The 22792-nt window shown below is 36.8% G+C and overlaps 1 protein-coding gene across 2 annotated transcripts in view; it reads right to left on the reverse strand.

Annotated features, from left to right (window-relative positions):
* The window catches only part of CHD1L (chromodomain helicase DNA binding protein 1 like), a 1563352-nt gene that overhangs the window by 1515748 nt on the left and 24812 nt on the right, over positions 1 to 22792 (reverse strand). For both annotated transcript variants that reach the window (XM_044072085.1, XM_044072086.1), the window contains exon 2: positions 467 to 579. In XM_044072085.1, coding sequence (XP_043928020.1) covers positions 467 to 579 — 113 coding nt within the window. The remainder of the gene's footprint in view (positions 1 to 466; positions 580 to 22792) is intronic.

Genomic DNA, 22792 nt, shown 5'->3' on the forward strand with positions numbered 1-22792 from the left:
CTCTATGCTAACTGCTAGACTAAAGTCTTTCTGGCTTACTATTCTTGCTTCTCTTCATCTAAGATACTGAAGCAGTAGCAGTAAAAGCAATGTTTTTTTTTTTTTTTTTTTTTTTTTTTACAATTCTTATGGTCAGGATCATGGCACTAACCATTTTCCATGTATAATTTGGGGCAGCAGGTGAAATTATTCATCTGGCTGTCAAGAGATGGGACATCACCTAGGGATAAGGCGGAAGGTCAATGGAGAAATAGGGACTGAACTATCCTACAGTCGGCCTCATTCCAGCCTATCACTACTACTGTACTAACTTTTATGCGCATTTAACCAGTGTACAAATTGTACTGATTTGCAGTTATTCTTCTTACTCTGTTGTTTTATTTGTTACTGTCTTCATTTTATTTTCTGCAACCATGCTCACTAGTTAAGCACATAAATAAAAGTAAACTTCAATTGAATACCTTACCTGACAGGTCTTCCCCAAACCCATCTCATCACCAAGAATGCAACCATGTTGATTTCTGTAGCAGTTCGCAAGCCAGTTTACACCAAGTAGCTGGTAATGGCGAAGCTTTATTCCTGGAAAGAATCAAAGTAAACAGGTTAACATGGTACCACACAAGTAGGCAAACATTTAATCATTTTTGTTTAGTAAAGGAAATCACACCATAATTTCCCTAGTCATGTATGTTACTGCAGATGGAGAAGTCCATAGTAAGACCAAAATGCCCTTTTGGTATGTACCTAACCAGGCATATCTAACAATTGGCATGTCCACAGAGGTTCCTCACTAAAAGAATACAGGGCTTAAGTAAAATGTCCTATGCAGATTGCTTCAAGGCTCTATCCTTGTATTCTGTCTCCTACAGGCTTTTGAGAGGAGATCTATGCCTGACATACAGGTCATTGTCAGACCCCACTCTGATGGACATCCTGCATATCTGTAAAACAAACAGCACCAGAATTGCCCATTCTAAAGACTTAGACTTTGCTTGCAATATAAATAGGACCACAGAAAATACGAAAAAACTAAAACACTTATAAACACAAAAACAAAGTAACTGTAATCTTCTCAAGACTTTAATGTTAGCGCTTTCGTCTAAAATAATGCTTGGACTTCATCAGATATCCCTCTCCCAGAATGCTACAGTTTTTATACAGTCATTAATTAGTTAATCACTGATTTAATTAAACAATGAAGTATGTAAATGTTTTAAACTAAAGAAGTCCAACCAAGCAGGGACTCATAGAACAAACACTGAAGTTGTCATACACATAATACCTTGCTTAAAAGCCTTTTCCTTTTTAAAAACTGGAACACATTATACCTAGATTACATGAACATTAAAATGTTAAGACATTAACAGACTATATGCATTTAAAATAATCTAAAGCTTATAAAAAATACAAAATAACATTCAATAAACATGACTTTTACCCATCTAATGCTTTCAGCTTCAAAATACATTTAATTGAAGCCTATTCATTAAGGCCTGGGGGAATATGAGCATATGTACGAATCTGCCAGAAAAGTTCATTCCCTTCTAGTTTCAGCTCCCAAGGACCCCCCCCCCCCCACCAGCATTATGTTTTTCCTGATGGAGAATAGTAATAGAAACTTGTGAGTGGGATTTTCTAAGGTATGCCTAGCTAAAGCATTTGTGGTTGTTTTTTTTACTTATGTTATATATATATGCTCACAGAGTCTCTGTTTCAATGATCTTTCTGTTTTTCCTATGTAGAAAGATTGGCATTGCTGACATAGTGCAACATAGACATTCCCTTTAGATTCACAATTTTACTTCCCTCTCACTAACTACTCCAGATCTCTAATAGTAAATTTTTAAAAAGGAAAAGGCTTTTAAGCAAGGTTTTATGTGTATGACAATTTCAGTGTTTGTTCCAAAGACATGCATCTGGAGCATTTCTCCCCAGGCCTCCGCTGAAAACAGGCTCTGTGGAACCTAGTCAGACATTCCCGGTCAACAAATGTTAAATAAAAAAATAAATAAAATTCTAGGAGTTCCTGCTTGGTTGGACTTAACTAGTTTAAAACATTTATATACTCCATTGTTTAATTAAATCAGTGATTAACTAATTAATGACTGTATAAAAACTATAGCATTCGGGGAGAGGGATATCTGAAGAAGTCCAAGCATTATTTTAGACGAAAGCGCTAACATTAAAGTCTTGAGAAGATTACAGTTACTTTGTTTTTGTGTTTATAAGTGTTAGTTTTTTCGTATTTTCTGAGTTTTGGTATGGCGAATGGAGCTGCAGCGACCTCACAGTCCTTATTTTCAAGAAGACAACATTTTAACAGGAGGTATTACCAACGAGGCGAATGCCATAGGTAATCTGACTGCTTTGGTGCAGCAACTCCTGAACCGAGTTGACACTTTGTCAAAGAAGATTGAAACAAAAGAAAGTAATGTTGTTACAACAACGGCTGGAATCTGGAGCAAGAAAAAAAATTTCCCCAACGGGGTACTTAGCTTTATTGAAGACTTCGGATCTGAAACTCAAATACGAAAATCTCAGGAGTCGGCCGACCGGCACTTGCGAATTACTTCTGCTTCGGGCACCGCGCGGCAAGAAAGACCAGAGAAAATGGCGTCAGCTGCTTCTTTTATACCCCTGCCGTCAGGGAAGGGGCAACAGCAGCCGAAGCAGGACCCAAGACTTTGGAATTCAGGCCGGCTGAGGGCAACCTGCCAGCAGGATTACCCAAATGTAATGACTGCAACAGTGAAACACGAAGAACTTCAACATCCACTAGTTTAAATGCGAGTGGGCAGATATTGACTTATGCTGAAGTTTCAAATGCAACTCTTAATTGTAACTCAAATGGGTCTGGGGCTACTAGCCCAAATACTGTGATTAACAATACACCTTCTAATGGCAACCAACATGAACTGTTTCAGAGAAATTCTGAATCTGTTCCCATTATAGCAGATTATCTTAGAGCACCACTGTTTTTTGGAACCAATACTGACAACAGCATTAATGCCTCCACTGAAAGTGTTGATCCATCTTTAACTACCAACCTAAATGAATTTGACAAAAAGTTGCTCAAATATCGCAAACTTCAATTAGAAATTAGTTACTTACAATAATGTATAACTAAAGGTTTGGTACCCAAGGATTTGCGTCAATAGAGGTTATCCTGTGGGCTTAATTAACAAATCCAACTTTCACCATGAACTTATCTGTCTTTGACAGACAAGGGTTTGAGTTTCTCGAAACCATGAACTTATCTGTCTTTGACAGACAAGGGTTCGAGTTTCTCGAAACCCTGATTAAACAATACACTTTGCAGGTTGACATTTTAAAAAGTGAACTGGAAATTTTGGAGCGTAAAATAACTTCTGATGTGGACTTTATAAGATATAGATTTGACTATGCTCATACTTTTTCTTCCATTTTCTTTGCCGTAACACGGGCTATTAAAATCAAGAAAAAGAAGATTTTGAGGGATATTAATGAATATGAAAAAGGCATTGCTTATCCCCACCTCCAGGGCCAATAAATCCAATAGCAAACCATGAGATTGCTGAGGTGCAATGCCCCCTAGCTGACGAGATGGATGACAACACAATGCAAACTAACCAGCTAAGGCGTAGTGAAAGGCTTAGGAATGGTGGAGGTTCGCAAAATACAGCATTGAGAAATATTAACAACTACAACCCTCAGGGTTTTCAGGGAGCTCGGAAAAAGTAACCAAACTATCAACAGAACGCCAGAGGACAAGGCCAGCAGCAACGGAAGAAACAGAATCGACGTAGGAGATAGTACAAATCCCCACAACTAAACCACACATCCTATTATGTACAGAGGGGGGGCCGCACATCCTATTAAGTACAGAAGGGGATTTTAAAGTTTATAACTTTACTGAACTACATGTGGACATTAAATTAGTTGACCTGTTGTCTAGGGGGTCTATCCTTTGTGCCTGATAAGACAGCCGATTTGACTAAAACCATCGTGGACTTAAAAATGTTTGTTCGTAAATTAAACCTGTCAGTTATGGGTAATACTCCTACACTAACAAGTGAATTAAAAGTTTCTAGCTTATTTAACCCCCCCCCCCCTGCATGCCACAATAGCTCTATTCGAGAGGATTTATGAGATGGATATTCGATCTGCTTTATGTGGGGTTAACTTGCCTAGGGGATATGCTAACATGTCCTCTGAAGACCATGATTTCTTGTGATTTTTAAAGGCATATAAAGTTAGAGCCATGAAGCCAGATAAAGGCAGCGGGCTCATTTTTATGAATGAAAGTGAATATATACAAAAAATGCTTACTTATTTAGACAGTGATAGTTATTGTCATGTAAGTTTAAATGAAGTTAACATTGCTTATAAAAAAATGAATGGTACTCTCAATGATTTGTTCCTAGAAGGAAGTATTAGCATGGACACTTTATAATATTTAACTATGATAGCACCAAGGACACCGGTTCTATCTGGATGTCCGAAAATACATAGAAACTTGAATAAGCCACCGTTTAGACCAATTGTGGATGGGAGGGGAATTGATAACATATTCAAGTGCCAAATTTGTGGAAAGCAAGTTGAAGCCCATTATTAAGAGCAAAAAACAGATATGCCCCGATTCATGGGGGTTCTTAGATGGTATTAATAAACTGGAATATAATGAGAACTATAATTTTCTCACAGAGGATATTAAAGATCTATACACCGTAATTTTATTTATTTATTTACATTTGTTGACTGGGATAATCCGACTGGATACATGTCCATTTTCAGCAGAGGCCCGGGGAGAAAAGCTCCAAGATAATAATACACATTGAACTTTTAGTAAATGCTAGTTCCAAGTAGATTACAGCCATAAGCAGTACCAGCATTTAGCACATATAGTAGTTATTATAAAACACTTTACAAAACATAACATTATTTTCAAAGTTAAACATACATAACATTACATTCAGGTTTAAGACACACTGAGCAGCAGTTGTACAATTGACCCTTCCTGAAATGGAGTGGTAGAAAAAAGTTAGAAGTAGTTGAAGATAAGGCATCTAAGAAATAAGATAGGTCACTAGTTGGGGTTACTGCAAGGGCATAACCAATGAGTTTTGAAATATTTCTTGCGTTTGTTTTTGAATTGAGTTAGTGAGGGTTCTAGGGTCAAGTCAGCTGGGAGTCTGTTCCATACCACAAGACACAGGATTAGATTGGGTTAGAGCACTCTTAACAAATAAAAGCATAGAGAACAGGGAAATAAAATGTCATAGAAACATTGCTGGACCTCATCTTATCCAATAACCTTATGCTCTTTAATGGTGAATTTTACAAACAAAAACAGGTGTAGCCATGGGGGCACCATGCGGGGATAGTTCTGCTAATTTTATCATGGCATACTGGGAGAAGGAGCTGCTATTCACAAATTATCTATTCCAACAGCACACCATTTGGTATACTAGATACCAAGATGATATGTTTTTTATTTGGAATGGGGATGCTAGTACAATTGAACCAGTCATAGAAGATATTACAAAGCTTACAGAATTTTTAGAGTTCACCTTTCAGTTTGCAACAGAGTCCATCAACTTTTTAGATGTGCAGTTGTCAAAAGACAGACCCAGTAATAGATATAGGACTGTCATATATAGGAAACCTACATATTCAAATGCATTTTTGCATTTTTCTAGCAGCCACCCCTTCTATCAGAAAAAAGCAGTAATGAAGGGGCAGTTAGTAAGAGCTGCTAGGATGGTTTCCTCTGAGGCAGATGTTTTAGCAGAATGTAATTTATTGAAGGGTATGTTTTTAAAAAGAGGGTAACCTGAATATTTATTCAATCAAATTTGGGTAGAAGTGTCCACCAAAAGAGCTAGGGGGCATTTTAAGCCTATTTTACACAGAGAATACATGGTACCCCAAAATCTTATTGACAATGATGACACTACACACAACATGATACCCGATTCAGGGCCTATGTTCCTGACAACATACTCACCGAATGCCAAAATGATTTCCAACATTTTGTACAAGAATTGGGCCCTAATTTCAGAAGATACCCATATCTGTAAAAAACTGCATGGCACTCTGCACATAACATACCGACGAGGACAAATTAAAAAGAAAATCCTAGAATTTCAAAGTGAAATAACTAATAGATGTTCTGGCATGTATAAAATGTGGTAGATGCCACCAATGCAAACACATTAAAGTTGGGAATAAATTTACTATTAGAGATCTGAAATACTTAGTGGGAGGGGAAGTATAATTGTGAATCTAAAGGGATTGTCTACGTTGCACTATGTCAGCAGTGCCAATCTTTCTACATAGGAAAAACGGAAAGATCATTGAAACAGAGAATCTATGAGCATATATATAACAAAAGTAAAAAAAACAACCACAGATGCTTTAGCTAGGCATACCTTAGAAAACCCCACTCACAAGTTTCTATTCACTATTCTCCATCAGGAAAAAATATAATGTTCGGGGGGGGGGGGGTCACTGGGAGCGGAAACTAGAAGAGAATGAACTTTTGTGGCAGATTTGTACATATGCTCATATTCCCCCAGGCCGTAATGAATATGCTTCAATTAAAGGTATTTTGAAGCTGAAAGCATTAGATAGGTGAAAGTTATATGTTTATTGAATATTGCTTTGTATTTTTTATAAGCTTTAGATTATTTTAAATGCATATAGTCTGTTAATGTCTTAACATTTTAATGTTCATGTAATCTAGGTATAATGTGTTCCAGTTTTTAAAAAGGAAAAGGCTTTTAAGCAAGGTTTTGTGTATGACAACTTCAGTGTTTATTCTACAAGTCCCTGCTTAATTGGACTTATCTAGTTTAAAACATTTACATACTTCATCGTTTAATTAAATCAGTGATTAACTAATTAATGAATGCATAAAAACTATAGCATTCGGGGAGAGGGATGTCTGAAGAAGTCTAAGCATTATTTTAGACAAAAGCGCTAACATTAAAGTCTTGAGAAGATTACAGTTACTTTGTTTTTATATAAATAGGACCTGCTGGAGAGACAGGTATGTATTCCAGAGATTAGCCCTTCTCTGGAACAGACTCCCTATCCATGTGAAGCAGAGATCCTCCCTAACCAAATTCAACTGCAACCTGGACAACTGCATGGGGATCAGGAAATTCATCCCTGATTTGGCACCTATGTGTCTAATGGACACAGGCAATCTGTAAATGCCTCATCTCCCAAGCCCCTATTACACTTATCAAAGGTATCAGAACTTATCAGAGATTTGGGATGCATGGCTAGGCTTAAAAAGGCCATTATGGTCGTTAACCTACTAAACACCTATAAACCTAATGAATGCTACAAGAAAAAAAAATTTGGCTATTATAGTCAGCCATTGTGGATATCTTTAATCAAGTCTATTGAAAACTATAAATCTGATCCTAATATGGATCTGTCCAGTTTTATTACTGGTTTGGCTGCAGATAGGGAGGATCCGGAGTTTTTGGGCTCAGTTCATCTACCCATGATAACACAAATAGATATGGTCTTATCATTCCTGAATCTATCTGTGCAACTCTTTTTGGCAATCTCAAAAACATCTAAGATCTTTACGATCCAATATTTGGCATTCGAAATTATTTAAGGCATATATTGCGGAAGGAATAACTCCGAGAGGATTGCGGATACGAACACAACCTCATGTGATGGATACTGATGATGAATTAAATAGCCAATGGTCCAAAATACAACAAGAAGCCACTATGGCCTTTGTTGTAGCTTTGGGTAATTTTCATGATCGAGCAATTGAGAGAAATATGGATGCGGTCAACAAATCAGTTAGTGAATTGAAACCTTTTGAGGAGGAACCTTTTTTTAAAAAATTACTTAACAATGTAGCCACTGATTTACATAATTTTGATGAACAGTTAAGGTCCAGAAAAATTAAAAAGTTTTCAAGAGACCAAGAAGATTACAAAAGTGCCAACCCTTTTTCTCTTAATGTTAAACATGTACGATTTACATCTTTTCCCAAACATACTAACAAAAGGAAGAGACCAAGGTCCATTTTAAGAAGACGGAGTGCAGACACAGGGTCATCCACAGATGACATTTTGTCTTGCACTGACAATGAGTCCCCAGCAGCATCAGGCTCACCGACCTGCAAAAGGATACCTGGATCGATCCCTTTAGGTCCAAATATCAGCGGGGTGGGCGGAAACATAGAAGGTGTACACAATATTCAGGGTCTATTGAAAATGGCAATGAACAATTGAAGGTTATTTCAAACAACAATGTTTTAAATTTGTCTAATTTTGACTTGTCATCCATCCACATGTCTATTTTGAATAAAGGTCTTACTTTCATACCTGGCTTCATGGTTCCTGAAGATACATTGGCCCAGGATGTCATGTCTTTTTGCAGAAATTTAAATTTGAAACTGTTTTTTGGTGATACTGATAGTAACTTTAATAAGGATAAATTTGTCTATCACAAATCCAGTTTTTCTCCCCCCATGCATCCTATGGTACACCAGTTCCAGAATAGCGTACTCAAAGATATTCATTTTCCTAGCTTGGATATACGTTTTAAATCCAACAATCTTACTCTGGTTGAAAAACAAGCTATTCTGAAACTCCAAAACAAAGATATAGTTATCATCTCTGCAGATAAATGTGGAGCTGTAGTTGTACTCAACTGGTGTGATTATGATAATGAAGCAAATAAACAGCTTTCTGATCAGAGATATTATTCCATTATGCCTATTGATCCTACTTTCAGGTTCAAAAAACAGATTGATCAATTTTTGCTTTTGGCCAGGGATGAAGCTATCATTAACAATGAGGTTATGCACCAACTTATGGTCAAGGATTCTACAACTCAATACATTTATTTCCTACCTAAGATTCATAAAGACCCATTAAATCCACCTGGCAGACCTATTGTATCTGGTAAAGGGTACATTACCGAGCCTTTATCCTTGTATCTCACCAAACATCTTAAACCCTTATTACATGTGGTACGATCACGATTGCAAGACACGACCAACTTTTTGCAGATTATTTCAGATACACAGTTGGAACCTGAGTGTTTTTTATGCACATTGGATGTAAGTGCCCTATATACCAACATCCCCCATCAAGCTGGTTTGGATGCAATGGCCTATTGGTTAGAAGTATCGGGCTTATATGAAGCAAACTTCAATTCATTTTTGGTGGGTCTAGCCAAACATGTCCTTACGAATAATGTCTTTTATTATAAGGATAATTGTTATTGGCAAACTAAAGGAACAGCAATGGGGGTATCCTTTGCACCCATATATGCGGATCTATTTATGGCTTATGTTGAAAAACATATAATTTATGACCGCCATAACAATATATTCATTGAATATATAGACATCTGGAGACGTTATCTGGATGATGTTTGGCTAGTATGGAAGGGTGATGAATGTCAACTTATGGATTTTGTTTCATATCTGAATCACAATATATGGGGGTAACAGTTTACTGTACACTATGATCTAAACACAATCACTTTTTTAGATGTATTAATCAATAGATTACCGGATCACACACTAGGTACTGAGGTGTACAGGAAGTACCCCCAATACAATACCATCTTACATGCCTCCAGTTATCACCCACCTCATATTGCACAAAATATTCCAAAATCACAATTCATACGTGTAAAACGTATTTGTTCTGAGGATTCTTCCTTTTCAACAACATAAGGGTGATTTAACCAGCAGATTTAAATCCCGGGGTTATAAGACAGGACATGTGCTAAAGGCTAGTCATCAGGTTAACTCAATGGATAGATCAAAAAAGATCAGAACTTCTTACTTATAGAGACCATTCAGCAATATCATCACAACCCATAAGGTTTATAACGACTTATGCTAGAAATTCTGACAGTCTAATTCAAAGTGTGCACAGACACTGGAATATTCTGCAATGTGATTATGAGCTTGCAAGTATTATTCCAGATATATGTTTATTTTCATTTCAGGAAAGGGAAAAATCTCAGTTCTTTTTTTAATCATTATAAACGTGGAAATACCTTGAACAACTCACAACTCTTATAAACAACGTTGATGGGAGAACCATTGTGTGGCTGTTTTCCTTGTGGTCATTGTACCAACTGTCAATATGTATGTAAATCCAAGCAATTTTTTAGCAGGAATTGTTCTTCAGTTTATGATCTTCATTTCTTTGCAAACTGCAGTAGTGATTGGCTGATATAATTGGCAACATGCAATTGTGGCTCTTTTTATGTGGGACAAACTTCCCGCCCATTAAGATTACGTATATCTGAACATATTAGCAATATCAAGAATAAAAGAGCTCATAATGTACTTTATAAACATCATATGACACACACTACTGCTAAATTTTCTTTTATGGTTATTGACAGTATACAAGGGAATCGTTCCAATAAGACAGGTTGGCATTCCATTTTAAATGCCAAAGAAAAGAAATAGATTATCAGACTAGGTGGATTGTTTCCACCTGGACTCAATGAACAATTTTAGATATCCACCAATAACCTATGAGTAGCATATATTTAAACAGCATTGTTTTTCTGTTTTGCTTTACACTGAAGAAGGCTGTGATATTGTCCGGCCGAAACCGGTCTGTTTTGCTGTTTTATATATATTTAAAAGGTCACTGTATGCTGGCTCTACACTTTTTTTTATCTTATTCATTGTTTTTTTAGAGCCGTGCATTCGCCTTCGTGCAGGGGGTCTTTTTGTGTGTTACAGTATTTGAAACACACATTATCACACTTGGTCAGATTAAACTAAAAATTTCCCAATTCCAAAAATGCCATTCAAAGATTCATTTGGTTAAATTATTTTTGCCACTTAAAGGTCAAATAATTTTTACAACGCAAGTCTATGCAGGAAGTAACTTCCATGCCATTTTGTTACATTGCGTGCTCCCACTTCTACAAAATCTGACAACTATGTTAGCAGCAAACATTTTCACTGGGAAATGGGGTAGGTTCAGACTGTTTATAGTCCTAATAAATGTCTTATCACCAGGTGTCTGAACAGGAGTTTTTTTTTTTTTTGCATTTATTTACAATAAGTTTTATTAGCTTTACATTGAAATTATTAAGTTGTGCTTGAAAAGAGTTTCATAATACACAGATAATGGAAATGATTACAGAATGTACCAAGGCCAGTGGTTAGATAAGGGAAACAGCCTTGAAAACACATTTGTGTGTGCATTGTTTTCTTTCCAGCAGTAAGAATGCATGAGAAAATGTGAAGTATGAATAAGACATTAGGAAAAACTAAGTAGCGTGATCAAAATGCTTTATTTCTACTAGTTAGATTTGTGTGAGAATAATCTTAATTGTGCAGTGTCAAAACGAATCGCAAGATATAATGGTATATAAAGGATCAAGAATCTAGTACTTGAACAAACTCTCTGTTCACGAGATTTTGTGAATATTTGAGCCCAAACAAAACTCTTTGCTGCTAATAAGCAGAGAGATCCTAACAGTGAACGGTACCATCTTCCTTGACATTGCTTATGAAAATTTCATAACAGAATAGTAGAACTATTAAACTGTGCTGTCCTGTAGACACTTTTGCTTCAAATTATTGCTGCTTATGTCTCACATTCTCTATCTGTGCAATGTGTGTCATAATTAAATTACTTTATCTCACAGTTGTAGTAATGAAACTTGGAATCCAAAACACTTATTTGGTAATGATGATGCGATTTTGAAAGCATAGTGCAAGCAAGAACAGGGTAAAACGATCACCATTATTCATATTTTGGGAGGAAGAAGCAGGCAGATGATCATTTCTGGTACATAAGCAAAAACCAAGAGACACAAAGATAAATTGTTTACAGATAAATACCCTGAATGGTCCACTGTTGGTCTGTGGACCTTGGTAGCAAAGGTTAAGTAAAGTATCTCCACCCCTTTACTGTTGACAGACATTAGTAAAATGTCTAAATCTTTAGGACTACACCTCTCAACTCTCCCTATTTTGGAGGAATGAACCTCTTTTCATGCCCGATTTATCCCTGCACATGAAATACCTGTTTTGAGAGATATGCCCCTATTTTCAGTCGATTAACCACTTGACAAAATTTTTTAAATCCCCTCATCGCATTTGATTTTTGAAGCTGTCAAGTAGACAGAAACAATATTACATGACCAAACTACTAGTGGCACCAATAATTTAAAGAAAGAAGATACACATCTTGCATCTCCCTTTATCTGAAGCAAAAATAAATTACCTAGTATGGTAGAATTTTGCAATATAGTTCATTAAAGTTTCCAGATTCTACAATGTACTTATATTTTCCCATAATTTTATCACTCTCTGTTTTGTAAATATGTTTCCGTGCCTCCTGGAAGACGGAGAGAGATATGTGCAACTTAGAATTCAGATTTTATGCAAATTAGATGTTCAGATTTTATTAGATGCACCTTCTTTACATTAGCCTTTGCACATATTTTCCATGCCTGCAGATTGAGGGTATGTTGATGACATAGCAAAAGCTTTGGAAGATTTAAAACTAGATCAGCAATGCAGCTGGAGCAACTGGCTGGTTAGTTTTAACAGCATTAAGGTACCTAGATCACAGACCAACAGAACTTGCAAGGAAAGTTTCTGAATTAGAAAAGTAATGTAAAGAATATGATTATATGTTCTGTCTATATATGCTTTAAAAAAACACAGCAGACTGCAGTAGAAGCAGAAAATAGACAGATATGTTTATCAATAAGCATACAAAAGCATGGAAGGCAGGATGAGAGGAGATGAGCAAAGCCTCCCTCCAGAGCTACAGAGCAAACATTTGTGTGGTAACCTAAAAGTTCGATCCAGAAACATGGGAGGGTAAAGGCCTTCAAACAAGACATCAAATGATGATTAAAATGAAATTAGTCAGAAACAGAAAAAAATAAATACATATATAGACTTTCCAAGATGGCTGCACACAAGTCAATAGCAATCCCATTGTAAAAAAAGAATCTGAGAAATAGCAGCCAATGATATTTGTCAGTTTGATCACAATGAAGTTACTGGCTAGCAAATACACTGCCTGGACACAAGCAAAGAAGAATTTTTGAGAAAACGAAAAAAATAAAATAAACCAGAAAAGGTGGAGAAAACACTGGCTAGGAAGACTCTTGCAACTGTAAAGGAAAAAAGTAATTTAAACTTCAGCTTTGGTACAAGTGTCTGCTTCCAGTATTGTGGAGGAAAAATAAATTAAATGTACTCAAAGGTGATTAAAATAAATGAAAAATTGAAGGAGTATATCAACTCAAGCTAGAAAAATATAAGGAGCTTTAAACTAAATTATTCTGATCTTAAAAAACTACAAAAATCAGAGGATAAAATGGTTGACTGAATATGACACTTCTCAAGGAGAGCTTTTTCAAAAACAAAACGTAACATTAAAAGACAAAGTGTGCAGAGAAAAAAACGGAGATTTTCTGCTGTACCAGAGCAACATGGGGGAAGAGACTGTATTAATTTTATACATGCACAAATAAAGAACTGGACTGCTGTTCCACAGCAGGAATTGTTAAGTAAAAGGGTACATCAAGTATATGCTCCAAACCTGGCTATGATAAAGTATCCTAGACCTGTATCAGTAAAGATGCAATCATATCAGCAGGAAGAGTTGATACTGATAAAACTGGCATAAGGGAAAAGAGTTACAATTTGGAAACAGCAGAGCGTTTATGTAAAAAGATTATTCACCGTATACTAGGGAGAAGAGAAACAAATGTATCCCAGCAATAAGGGAATGACAAGAGGAAGGTATGAAAGTCAAGTTGCTGTATCCACATTTTTCCTGGAGGATGAAAGACATTTCTGAATGGAGAACAATACAGAAGTTTATCCAACAAAAGGTGATCCAGCAAACAAAAAGGAATTCTGCTTCTTATTTATTTACATTTGTTGACTGGGAGTGTCCGACTGGACGTAGGTCCATTTTCAGCAGAGGCCCGGGGAGAAAAGCTCCACAGTTAAAATATACAGACAGTAGTTACATTGGATTTACATAGCAATTAACAATTACAAACATAGTTACAGATGAAGAACATAGTACATCAGCAGACAACTAGAATCTTTATCTGCGAAGTACATAACAGACATTAATTGTTAAAATAAAAAGTTCCTGCTGTATAATAAGTAGTAGGCTTATGAGCATCCGAGCTTGCTATAATCAAGGTAGTTAGTAGAGTGGAAAGAAAGGTAGTGGGTGGATGATATCAGAGGGGGAGTTGCAAGGGCATAGCTAGCATGTTTTTAGGTGCGCTTTTAGTAAAGTTTTGAAGTGGGTGCATAATGGTACGGAGGCAATTGTGGGTGGGAGGGAGTTCCATAATTTGGCTATGGCGCAAGAGAATAGTGCTTCACCAGCAAAGTTATTGGCTTTAGTGATCTGCAAGTGATTTTCATCGCTGGATCTTAGTGGTCTGGTGGTGCAATAGGGTTGGAGTAGATTCTGGAGGGATGGGACATTTAGTGGATGGTTTACTAGTTTGTGGGCGAGTGTGAGTTGATACCACTGAAGGAGGTGAGGGAGTTCAAGCCAGCCCAGTTCAGCAAGTGAGAGAGACAGTGGTGACTATGGTAGGATGCCCCTGTGGTGAATTTGGCGATTCTGTTGTAGCAGGTCTCTAGCTTGTTTAGATTGCATTGCCTTAGTTCTTCTATCAATAAAGTTTAAGGGAGACTTTGCAAGTTAGTTCACAAGAATCAGGAATACTTTGGACTTAAACCAGAACCCGGTGCTGGGAGATGGAGATGAACATTAAGACCTGCAACACTGAAATTAGAAAATAAATGGAAGACTAAAAAGCATCAATCACATTTGCAAGAAGAGGTGGCTGAGAAAGACTGGACTTTTGCTGACTTTGTTAAACTCATCAGTGGACAGTAAAGCATATGCCACCAAGCACATTAATGTTTAAGACACTAAAAGGGAAAAACTAACTGCAAGTAAAACATTTTTTGTTCGTATTAATATTTGTATAAACCATTTCATGATGTAAACTGCATGTTATATATAGTAAAACAGTTTTGTGTTATATCGGGCATGGCTTAGTGGTAAATCAATTTATCTATGGTGTGCAGGGTCCTGTGTTCGAGCCTTGCAGAGGCTGTTTATTTAATTAATCAATGGGGCGGCAAAAGCTGACACACGCTGGCTAGGCTTAAAAATGCCCTCGGGCAGATACCCTAGTACCTACCTACCTATGTATTTAGGGGTATTTTAAAAATGTGGGGGGGGGGTCTTTTCAGGACTGTTGTATGTGTTAAAATATATTAGAGTAAACAAGTACGTTTTAGATTTAAGAAATATAGACTCTGCAGTATAACAAGAGAAGAAAAGCGTGACAAACTCCTGGTGTGGGGTGTAAAACTATCAGTTAAATTGTATGTACAGTTAAAATATTTTCTCATTTTTGCAAGGCTATATGTCTAGATAAACATCCTTGGCTCAAATTATAATAGAGTGTTTTTTGTACGCAAACAGGCCTGAAAAATAAGCCAAAATGATGAAAGCCATGAGCAATCCTAGCAAACATGCCTGAAAGATTAAGACAAAATGATGAAAGCCAATGAACAGTCTTAGTTTTTTTTATATCAGCAAAGACATTAGTTTATTTCTTTTAAATTAGGAAATGTTCAGTGGTAGTCAAGAAGTCTGCAGCTGAAGGCAGTTGTACATTCTGCGCCGAGTAAAAATTACAAAGATTCATTGCTGACTGGTTTTACATGGAGATGACCTGTCTACAGGTGCAAGTAATTAATCTTGAGAGTTATGAGCATTCTTTACAGAGGTAAATGCAAAATTTAAAAAGGTACAATGGTAATCAGTTCAGTGAAAAACAAAGTTTGAAATGGGAAGTTAATAAGAAATAACAGCCTCCCAAGCAGTCTTTATACAGAGGACAATTTACTTTTACTTAAAGATAGCCAGTGCACTTTTTCTTAGGACTAAAAGTTGACGTTTTCTGAAAGCATACAAGGTGTTCTTCACATCTGGCAGGAGACCACAGATAAGAAAATGCCAGATAGCAATGTAAGTAGAATGTAACATGAATGTTCGAAATACACATTGAAAAAAATAGTCATGTATAACGAATGTGAAAAATAGCTTATAATAATGGCTGTGCTATCCATATCATCTTGGAACTTAAATGGCCTTATAGGAATAGATAAAAAGGAAAGAGTGTTGCATTATAGTAAGACTTGTAGAGTACAAATAGCATTCCTGCAGGAGACACGTTTAGAAAGAAATGAGCATGTGAAGTTGACAAAAAGATTTCAGGATGGATATTCAGCAGAATCTCAGGGAAAAGGGAGTAATTACCCCAATAGATAGAGGGGTTATAATAATGACAGAAGAAGAAAAAAAAAAGACAATAGTGGTAGATTTGTGGTAGTAAGGGGCTATTAACAAGGGAGGAGATTACATTGGCATGTATTTATATTCCACCAAAACTGCTTAAGGAAGTATCGGGAGGACCTAGAAGGGAAAATTAACAAAAAGGGATAGATTTCTGAAGAAATGTATAAATTATTTGGTAAGGAAGATGTGAACACAGTACCAAAATCTATGGGACTAAAATAGATAAAAATTAAATTTTACGGGAACATGTGCATTTAACTGAAAGCTTGGACACATGTCTAATATCTATTTCAGACCATGCACTGATAAAAACTAAAACGAAAATGCAGGATAATGAAGTAAAAATGAGACACTGGTGCTTTCCCACCTACGTGTTAAAAAATGAGGAATTTAAAGAATGGGTAGTGGAAATTATTACAGATTCATTAGGCAAGATAAAAATATCTTCAGAAGTTACAGCTAGTGAGAGTGGGATAAAATGAAAATAGTTTAAAAACAGGGTAGAAAAAAAACAGGGGCGTGGTTAAGGAGAAACAGGAATTACTTAGTGGGACTGACAAAGGTTAAAATATTGTAGACTAAGCAATCACACAGAAGAAGAGGAACAAATACAGAGTACTAAACAGAAAGGGAATATCTGGGCAATATCCATGACTTGAGAGTTTAGAAAGACCGCTGTTAAGCAACTATTTCCAAAAATAACTCCAGAGTACAAAAACATTTAACATTACTTGGACAACAAAAAGTAGAAAGGTTTGTCACCAAAGTTAGGGAGCCTGTGACAAGAAAAACAACCAAAGATACTGTATAGCAGTGGTACACAACCTTTTTGTGGGGAGGGCCACTACGTGAACTTTTAGTGCATCTGTGGGCCACCTCAAAACATAGTAAGTCATTAGGAGTTAACAATAGGTACAGGTGACTGTCATCTTTACTTAAGACAGTAAGTAAACTGCAACACAGACTTCACTACACTAAACAGTACATTAGTAAAATGAGCCACAGTATTCACATTAAATGTGATTACATTTCAAACACACTCGTCGGTGGAAACAGTAGGTTATGCAGTCAGTGTGGTAGTTGTGGCTGCATCTCTGAAACGAGCTTTGCAATATCAGGCTCAAAGTTGGCCACTGACAAATGCAACAACGCTTCAATGTTATAGTCTGTTAGCAGATTCCAAATGCTACTTTTGTTCAGCTTCATTTGTGAAAATGTCTGTTCACAATGATACGTGCTGCCAAGCATACTTGCATGAACACGTGCATTATCTTTCAGATTTACAAACACATCAGGAAGACTCTTGTAAAAGTTGGAATATTTTCCCTGAAAGTAGCACGAAGTCCATCTGATGACTGAAGATCAAGGAGTCCCAACTGGTACTTTGCCTCCATGTCATTAACAGAAACACCAAATGGATCTGCAAACAGTTTCAACTGCAGTCTCTGCTTTTCAAAATCTTGAAACTGACTTAAATGAATGAATCAAAACATCCAACTTTTCAATAATGGTCTGCGTATCAGTGCCTTGGTGTTTCTGCAGCAGCAACTGGAACGTAGGGGAAGTGGAGGAAATTCCCTGATTCTGCCTGCAATCAAAATAACTTAAGCTTCATCTGAACTGATACATGGTGTGCAAGTTCACAAATGAGCTGTTTTTTCCCTTGCAGTTTCAGGTTAAGATCATTCAAGTGTTCAGTCACATCAACAAGAAATGCCAACTTAGTCCGACAAGATTTGTCAGTAAGGAAGCCAACTTCTGTTTCCTTGTCTTTACATCTCATCAATGTAGTAACCTCATCAAGCAAATCCCAGAATCTTTGCAGCATTTTACCCCGACTAAGCTATCGTACTTCACAATAGTACAGCAGGTCACTGTGATCTGATTCAGTATCCTGAAGATACTGCTGGAACTGACTATGGATAAGGCCTTGACTTTTTATGATGTTAACAATTTCTACTACCATCTTCATTATTTCTTTAAAATCAAGGTCTTTGCCGATACGATTCTGCCGATGTATATTACAGTGAAAGTTTACTAAGTGCCTGTTTGGATCTCCCAGATGTTTTTCATCAATGATACCAACCCATTACTCTCTCCTACTCATAGCTGGTGCACCATCAGTTGTTATGCTCACCAAGTTTGTCATATCCAGAGCCAGCCTATCACACTAATTAATTGAATTTGAGGGTGTGTTTATGATGACTGACATTGGATTTAGTATTTAAATGCTTTTTAACATTCAGTAGTGAAGGTTCTGATGTCTTTTATGTAACAAGACGAAAGCGCTTAACCTTGTTTTTATATGTGTTTAATAAACGCTTGGTGGAATTTGTATGCTCACCAACTGCTGCTTCCAGTTTGTTCTACATTTTTGTTTTTTACTTAAATTGTTGGATTCGTTTGTTGGTTTTATTTTAAAAGAAGGGGAAGCACCAACATCTTGGAAGAAAACTGTGGTGCCTGTATTACCTAAAGACCCATCCGACCCAACTTCAGATAAACCCATTTCAATTTTATACCATGATTATAAAGTGTTTTATGTCAATATTAACTAAAGGAATGGCAAAGGTGTTGCCAAAATTGATAGATATGGAACATGGTATTGCTGAGGGAAGGCAACATTTAACAACACTAATAAAATGATGATGATCCAGAGGGAGGCAGAATGTAAGAACATAGCACATTTTTTAGTGGGTCTTGATGCAGAACAACCATCTGATAACAGAGTAAGTTGAGATTTTAGGAGTAGGGCAAGGAAAGCATTTGCATTCATTGATACAATAATGTCAATTAGGAGGATATATGAGGGATCATTAATTAGGAGGATATATGAGGGATCAGAGGCAAAAATTAAAGTGGGAGGGCAAGTGGGTGGGTTCCTCTCTGATAAGTTCGGTTTGAGGACAGGAACCATGTAGGGATGTCCTCTTTATTTGCTTTACATTTAGACCCATTAGCCAAGAAAATAAGGGACTCAGAAATGCAAGGATACAATTGATGGGGTAATCAAGAAAAGTTATTTGCACAGGATATTCTTTTGTACCGGAGAAATCCAGTAAATGACATCTCGGTGATGGTGAACATTTTGAGACAGCTTGAAGTCGTTTTAGAATATAAAATCAAAAAGATAAAGCAAAATCTACAGCCGTAAATAAATGTACTCACACACAAACTGGTTTAGCAATACACATATTTAAGGGGACACAACAGATGAATTAGGAGCATGGAATAGAAAGGCTTCTGTTATGGCAGCTACTAATTTGTGGGAAGACAGTGAAACTGGAAGCTTTTTTTTTTTTTACTGATGTGGATAGCAAGATGCAAGCAGTGAAAATGTTTTTAAACCCTTAAGTTTTATATAAGGGTCAGGGACATTTCAAAGAACAAAGTAGCATAACACAAGCAGTTTATAACTGAAAATGGAAAGGGATGATGATGAAGTGGGGGAGGTTTAAAATATAAAGACATAGCTGGATTTTGGATGTAGATCCTTAAGAACAATAACTATAAAGAATTTCATATTCCTAAAGCAGCAGAATTTTTTCTAAGAAATAAGCCTGCACGAGACTGGAGAAAGAAGATTTTTCCCAATACGCATGACTGTAAGTAAGGGTACAGAAATTAGCAGAAGAGGCTGGAATTTACTGGAGAAAACTGGCAACAAACCATGGTACTGGGAGCAAATAGCTAGACAGAGAAATGTAATGCAGTGTGATTAGGCCAAGACGACATTTGAACTACACACTAGAGACTGCCTTCCCTACCAGGGATTGATATTAGATATTAGGCAAAGAGAAAGGGGTAGGGGAATCCTAAAGAGACCTGCTCTGGTAGACATTTTAATTGAATGTAGAACAGAAGCTGCTGATAAAAAGGGATAATTAGTAGGGCATATAAAGTATTGCATAGCAACTGCAAGAATCAATCAGAATGTATTAGAAAAGACCGGGAGGGAAGACTGGAAAAGCAATTTAAAAGTGAAAAAAATTGAAGGACACGTATGGCTCGGCTCCTAAGTATGCAACAATGTCTAGACGGTTTATGCTCTTTGATTGGAAGTAGTTCCATGGGTAGTTTCATACCCCAGGCAAACTTCAAAGATTTTTTTCCTCAGGTAGATAGCAAATGGTGGAGTGATGGGGAAGAAAGAGTTAACTGTAAAACATATATATTTTGAGAGTATGATGAGTTGTCAGACTTAAAAAATTCCCTACTGATTACTCTGTCAGAAATATTGGTTGAACAATGGTTGTAACTAAGGAAATGATTCCTTTGAGCTAAGATGCAGGATCTGACTTGCCCAGACATAGCAAGGCCTTAGTGAGTTTAGTCTTTTGGATGAAAAAAAAAGCAATTACTATAAAATAGAATTCAAAATCTAGACTAACTGTATTTGAAGTATTGAATATTATAGAAAAAAGATAAAAGAACTGAAAGAGGGGTCTTTAGAAAAGGGATGAAACAAATTGCATAGTAATAAAGGCAGGAATTCAGCAATTTATGTAATGCTGGACTGACCACAGTTAAAATGAAAGAAAGAAAAGAAATGATATGTACTGTATAATGTCAGTAAATGGAAAAACGTTAGCTAGTACTTAATTATTTATAGTTTGGTAACCAGGAAGGTCCACTGGGCCTAAACAGAGCCCATTTTCAATGGAGACCCTGGGAGAAAAACTCCTCAGTAGTACAAAAGAACAATCATTAGAATTATATACATGATAGTAGAAGATAAAGGATTACAGAGATAAAAATCCACTTTGCAGTTCAGAGGCTAGACTCATACTATTTTGAGACAAGTTATTACATAGAGGAAGTTTTGATGATATACAGAGTGTAAAGTGGGGAGAAGATATATTATCAGAGCTGGGAGTTCAAGGAGGTTGCATACAACTGCAGTTCCAGGAAGAAGATAGGTAAATGTGGACAGAAGTTTTGAAGTGGCTAAGACTGGGGATTGTTTGATTGCTAAAGAGCATTCCAATTCTTGGCTAAAGAGTGAGAGAAGAGAAGTTGGTCTAGGAGTTTAGTGTGGCTGACAACTTCTATTAGTGCTTTACTTTAGGAGTAAATACTGAACATTTCTTTGTCTAATGGAGTTGATTTTTGGGGGGGGGAAGCATAATTTTGGATTTATTTATTTGAGTTGAGGGCTAGGTGATTTTTTAGCACCCAGGATTCTGTGGTGAACGTAGTTTGGGTTTTGAGTTGCATACTGAATTATATTTCCGATGATTATAGCCAAGTGGAAGTTGTTAATGAAATATTGAATACGAGGGGACCTAGTATGGAGCCTTAAGGAACTCCAGTGGCAATGTTGATATATGAAGAGAGAGAGTTTTGCCATTTGATGACCTGTTGCCTGTCATTTAGATAGCTTGTTAACCAGTTGAGAGTGGTGGGGAAAAGTACGAAATTGATTTCTGGTAGAAGTAAAAGGATGGGAGACTGTATCAAATGTCTTTGAGAGAGCTACGAAAATGGTAGATACTATCTTCCTGTTATTAAGAGCTCTGTTGATTGTATCCAGGAAGGAAATAAGGGGGGGGATGTGGTGCTGTGGCCAGGCCTGAAACCATGCTGAGTGAAGGACAGGAGGTGGTTTTGAAGTAGCTAGGGCATCAGCTGACTGTGAATGCATTTTTCCAGGATTGTAGAGATAGGGGACAGGATAGCGATTGATCAAAAGTTGGAGATATCTTTGTTTTTGTCCCCCTTGCAAACAGGAAAAATGTAAGCTTTCTTCCATAATTTGGGTACATAAGATTCCTGGATGGATCTGTTAATTATGATACTTATGGGGAATGCAATGGCTTCAGCAGCAATTTTTAGAAATGTAAGGGGTAAGTTGTTGGGTGCGTTACAGCAGGGTTTGAGCTTAGAGTAATTTTTTAATGGCTGTGTTAGAAATGGGGCTGATGGTGAAATGGGGGTTGGGTTTGGTGGGGGGATACGGTGCTTGTACAGAGGGGGATAGTGGGGGGTGTACAGTTGGGAAGTATTACAGCTAGAGATAATGTTGGTTACTGATTCTATAAAGAAAGAGTTAAAGAGAGAGGCAATCTCATGAGGAGGTTTGTCAGCATGGGGGGGGGGGGTTGTTTCTTGTGCCAGGGTTCTAGAGAGATGAGATGGAACTCCTGATTTTTTGGGGGTTTTGTTTGTGGTTAGACAGCAGTTTTCAGTAGTATTATTTTGTCTTTCTGCATTAGTTTTTTAACCTGATTACAGAGCTGTTTAAAGTGCATCAGTGGGTCCTAGTTATTGTTAGTTTGATAATGTTTCCATGCTTTATCTTTAAAGTGCGTCAGGTTTTTGGTGGGGGTAGTCAGCCAAGGACCATAGCTAGTTTTCACCCTTTTCATGCAGACTGCTACAAGTCTATTTAGTGTATCTAGGAATGCAGTACTGAA

Source organism: Protopterus annectens, chromosome 5.part0 (assembly GCF_019279795.1).
Source record: "Protopterus annectens isolate FY-2018-M chromosome 5.part0, PAN1.0, whole genome shotgun sequence".
Taxonomy (NCBI): Eukaryota; Metazoa; Chordata; order Ceratodontiformes; family Protopteridae; genus Protopterus; species Protopterus annectens.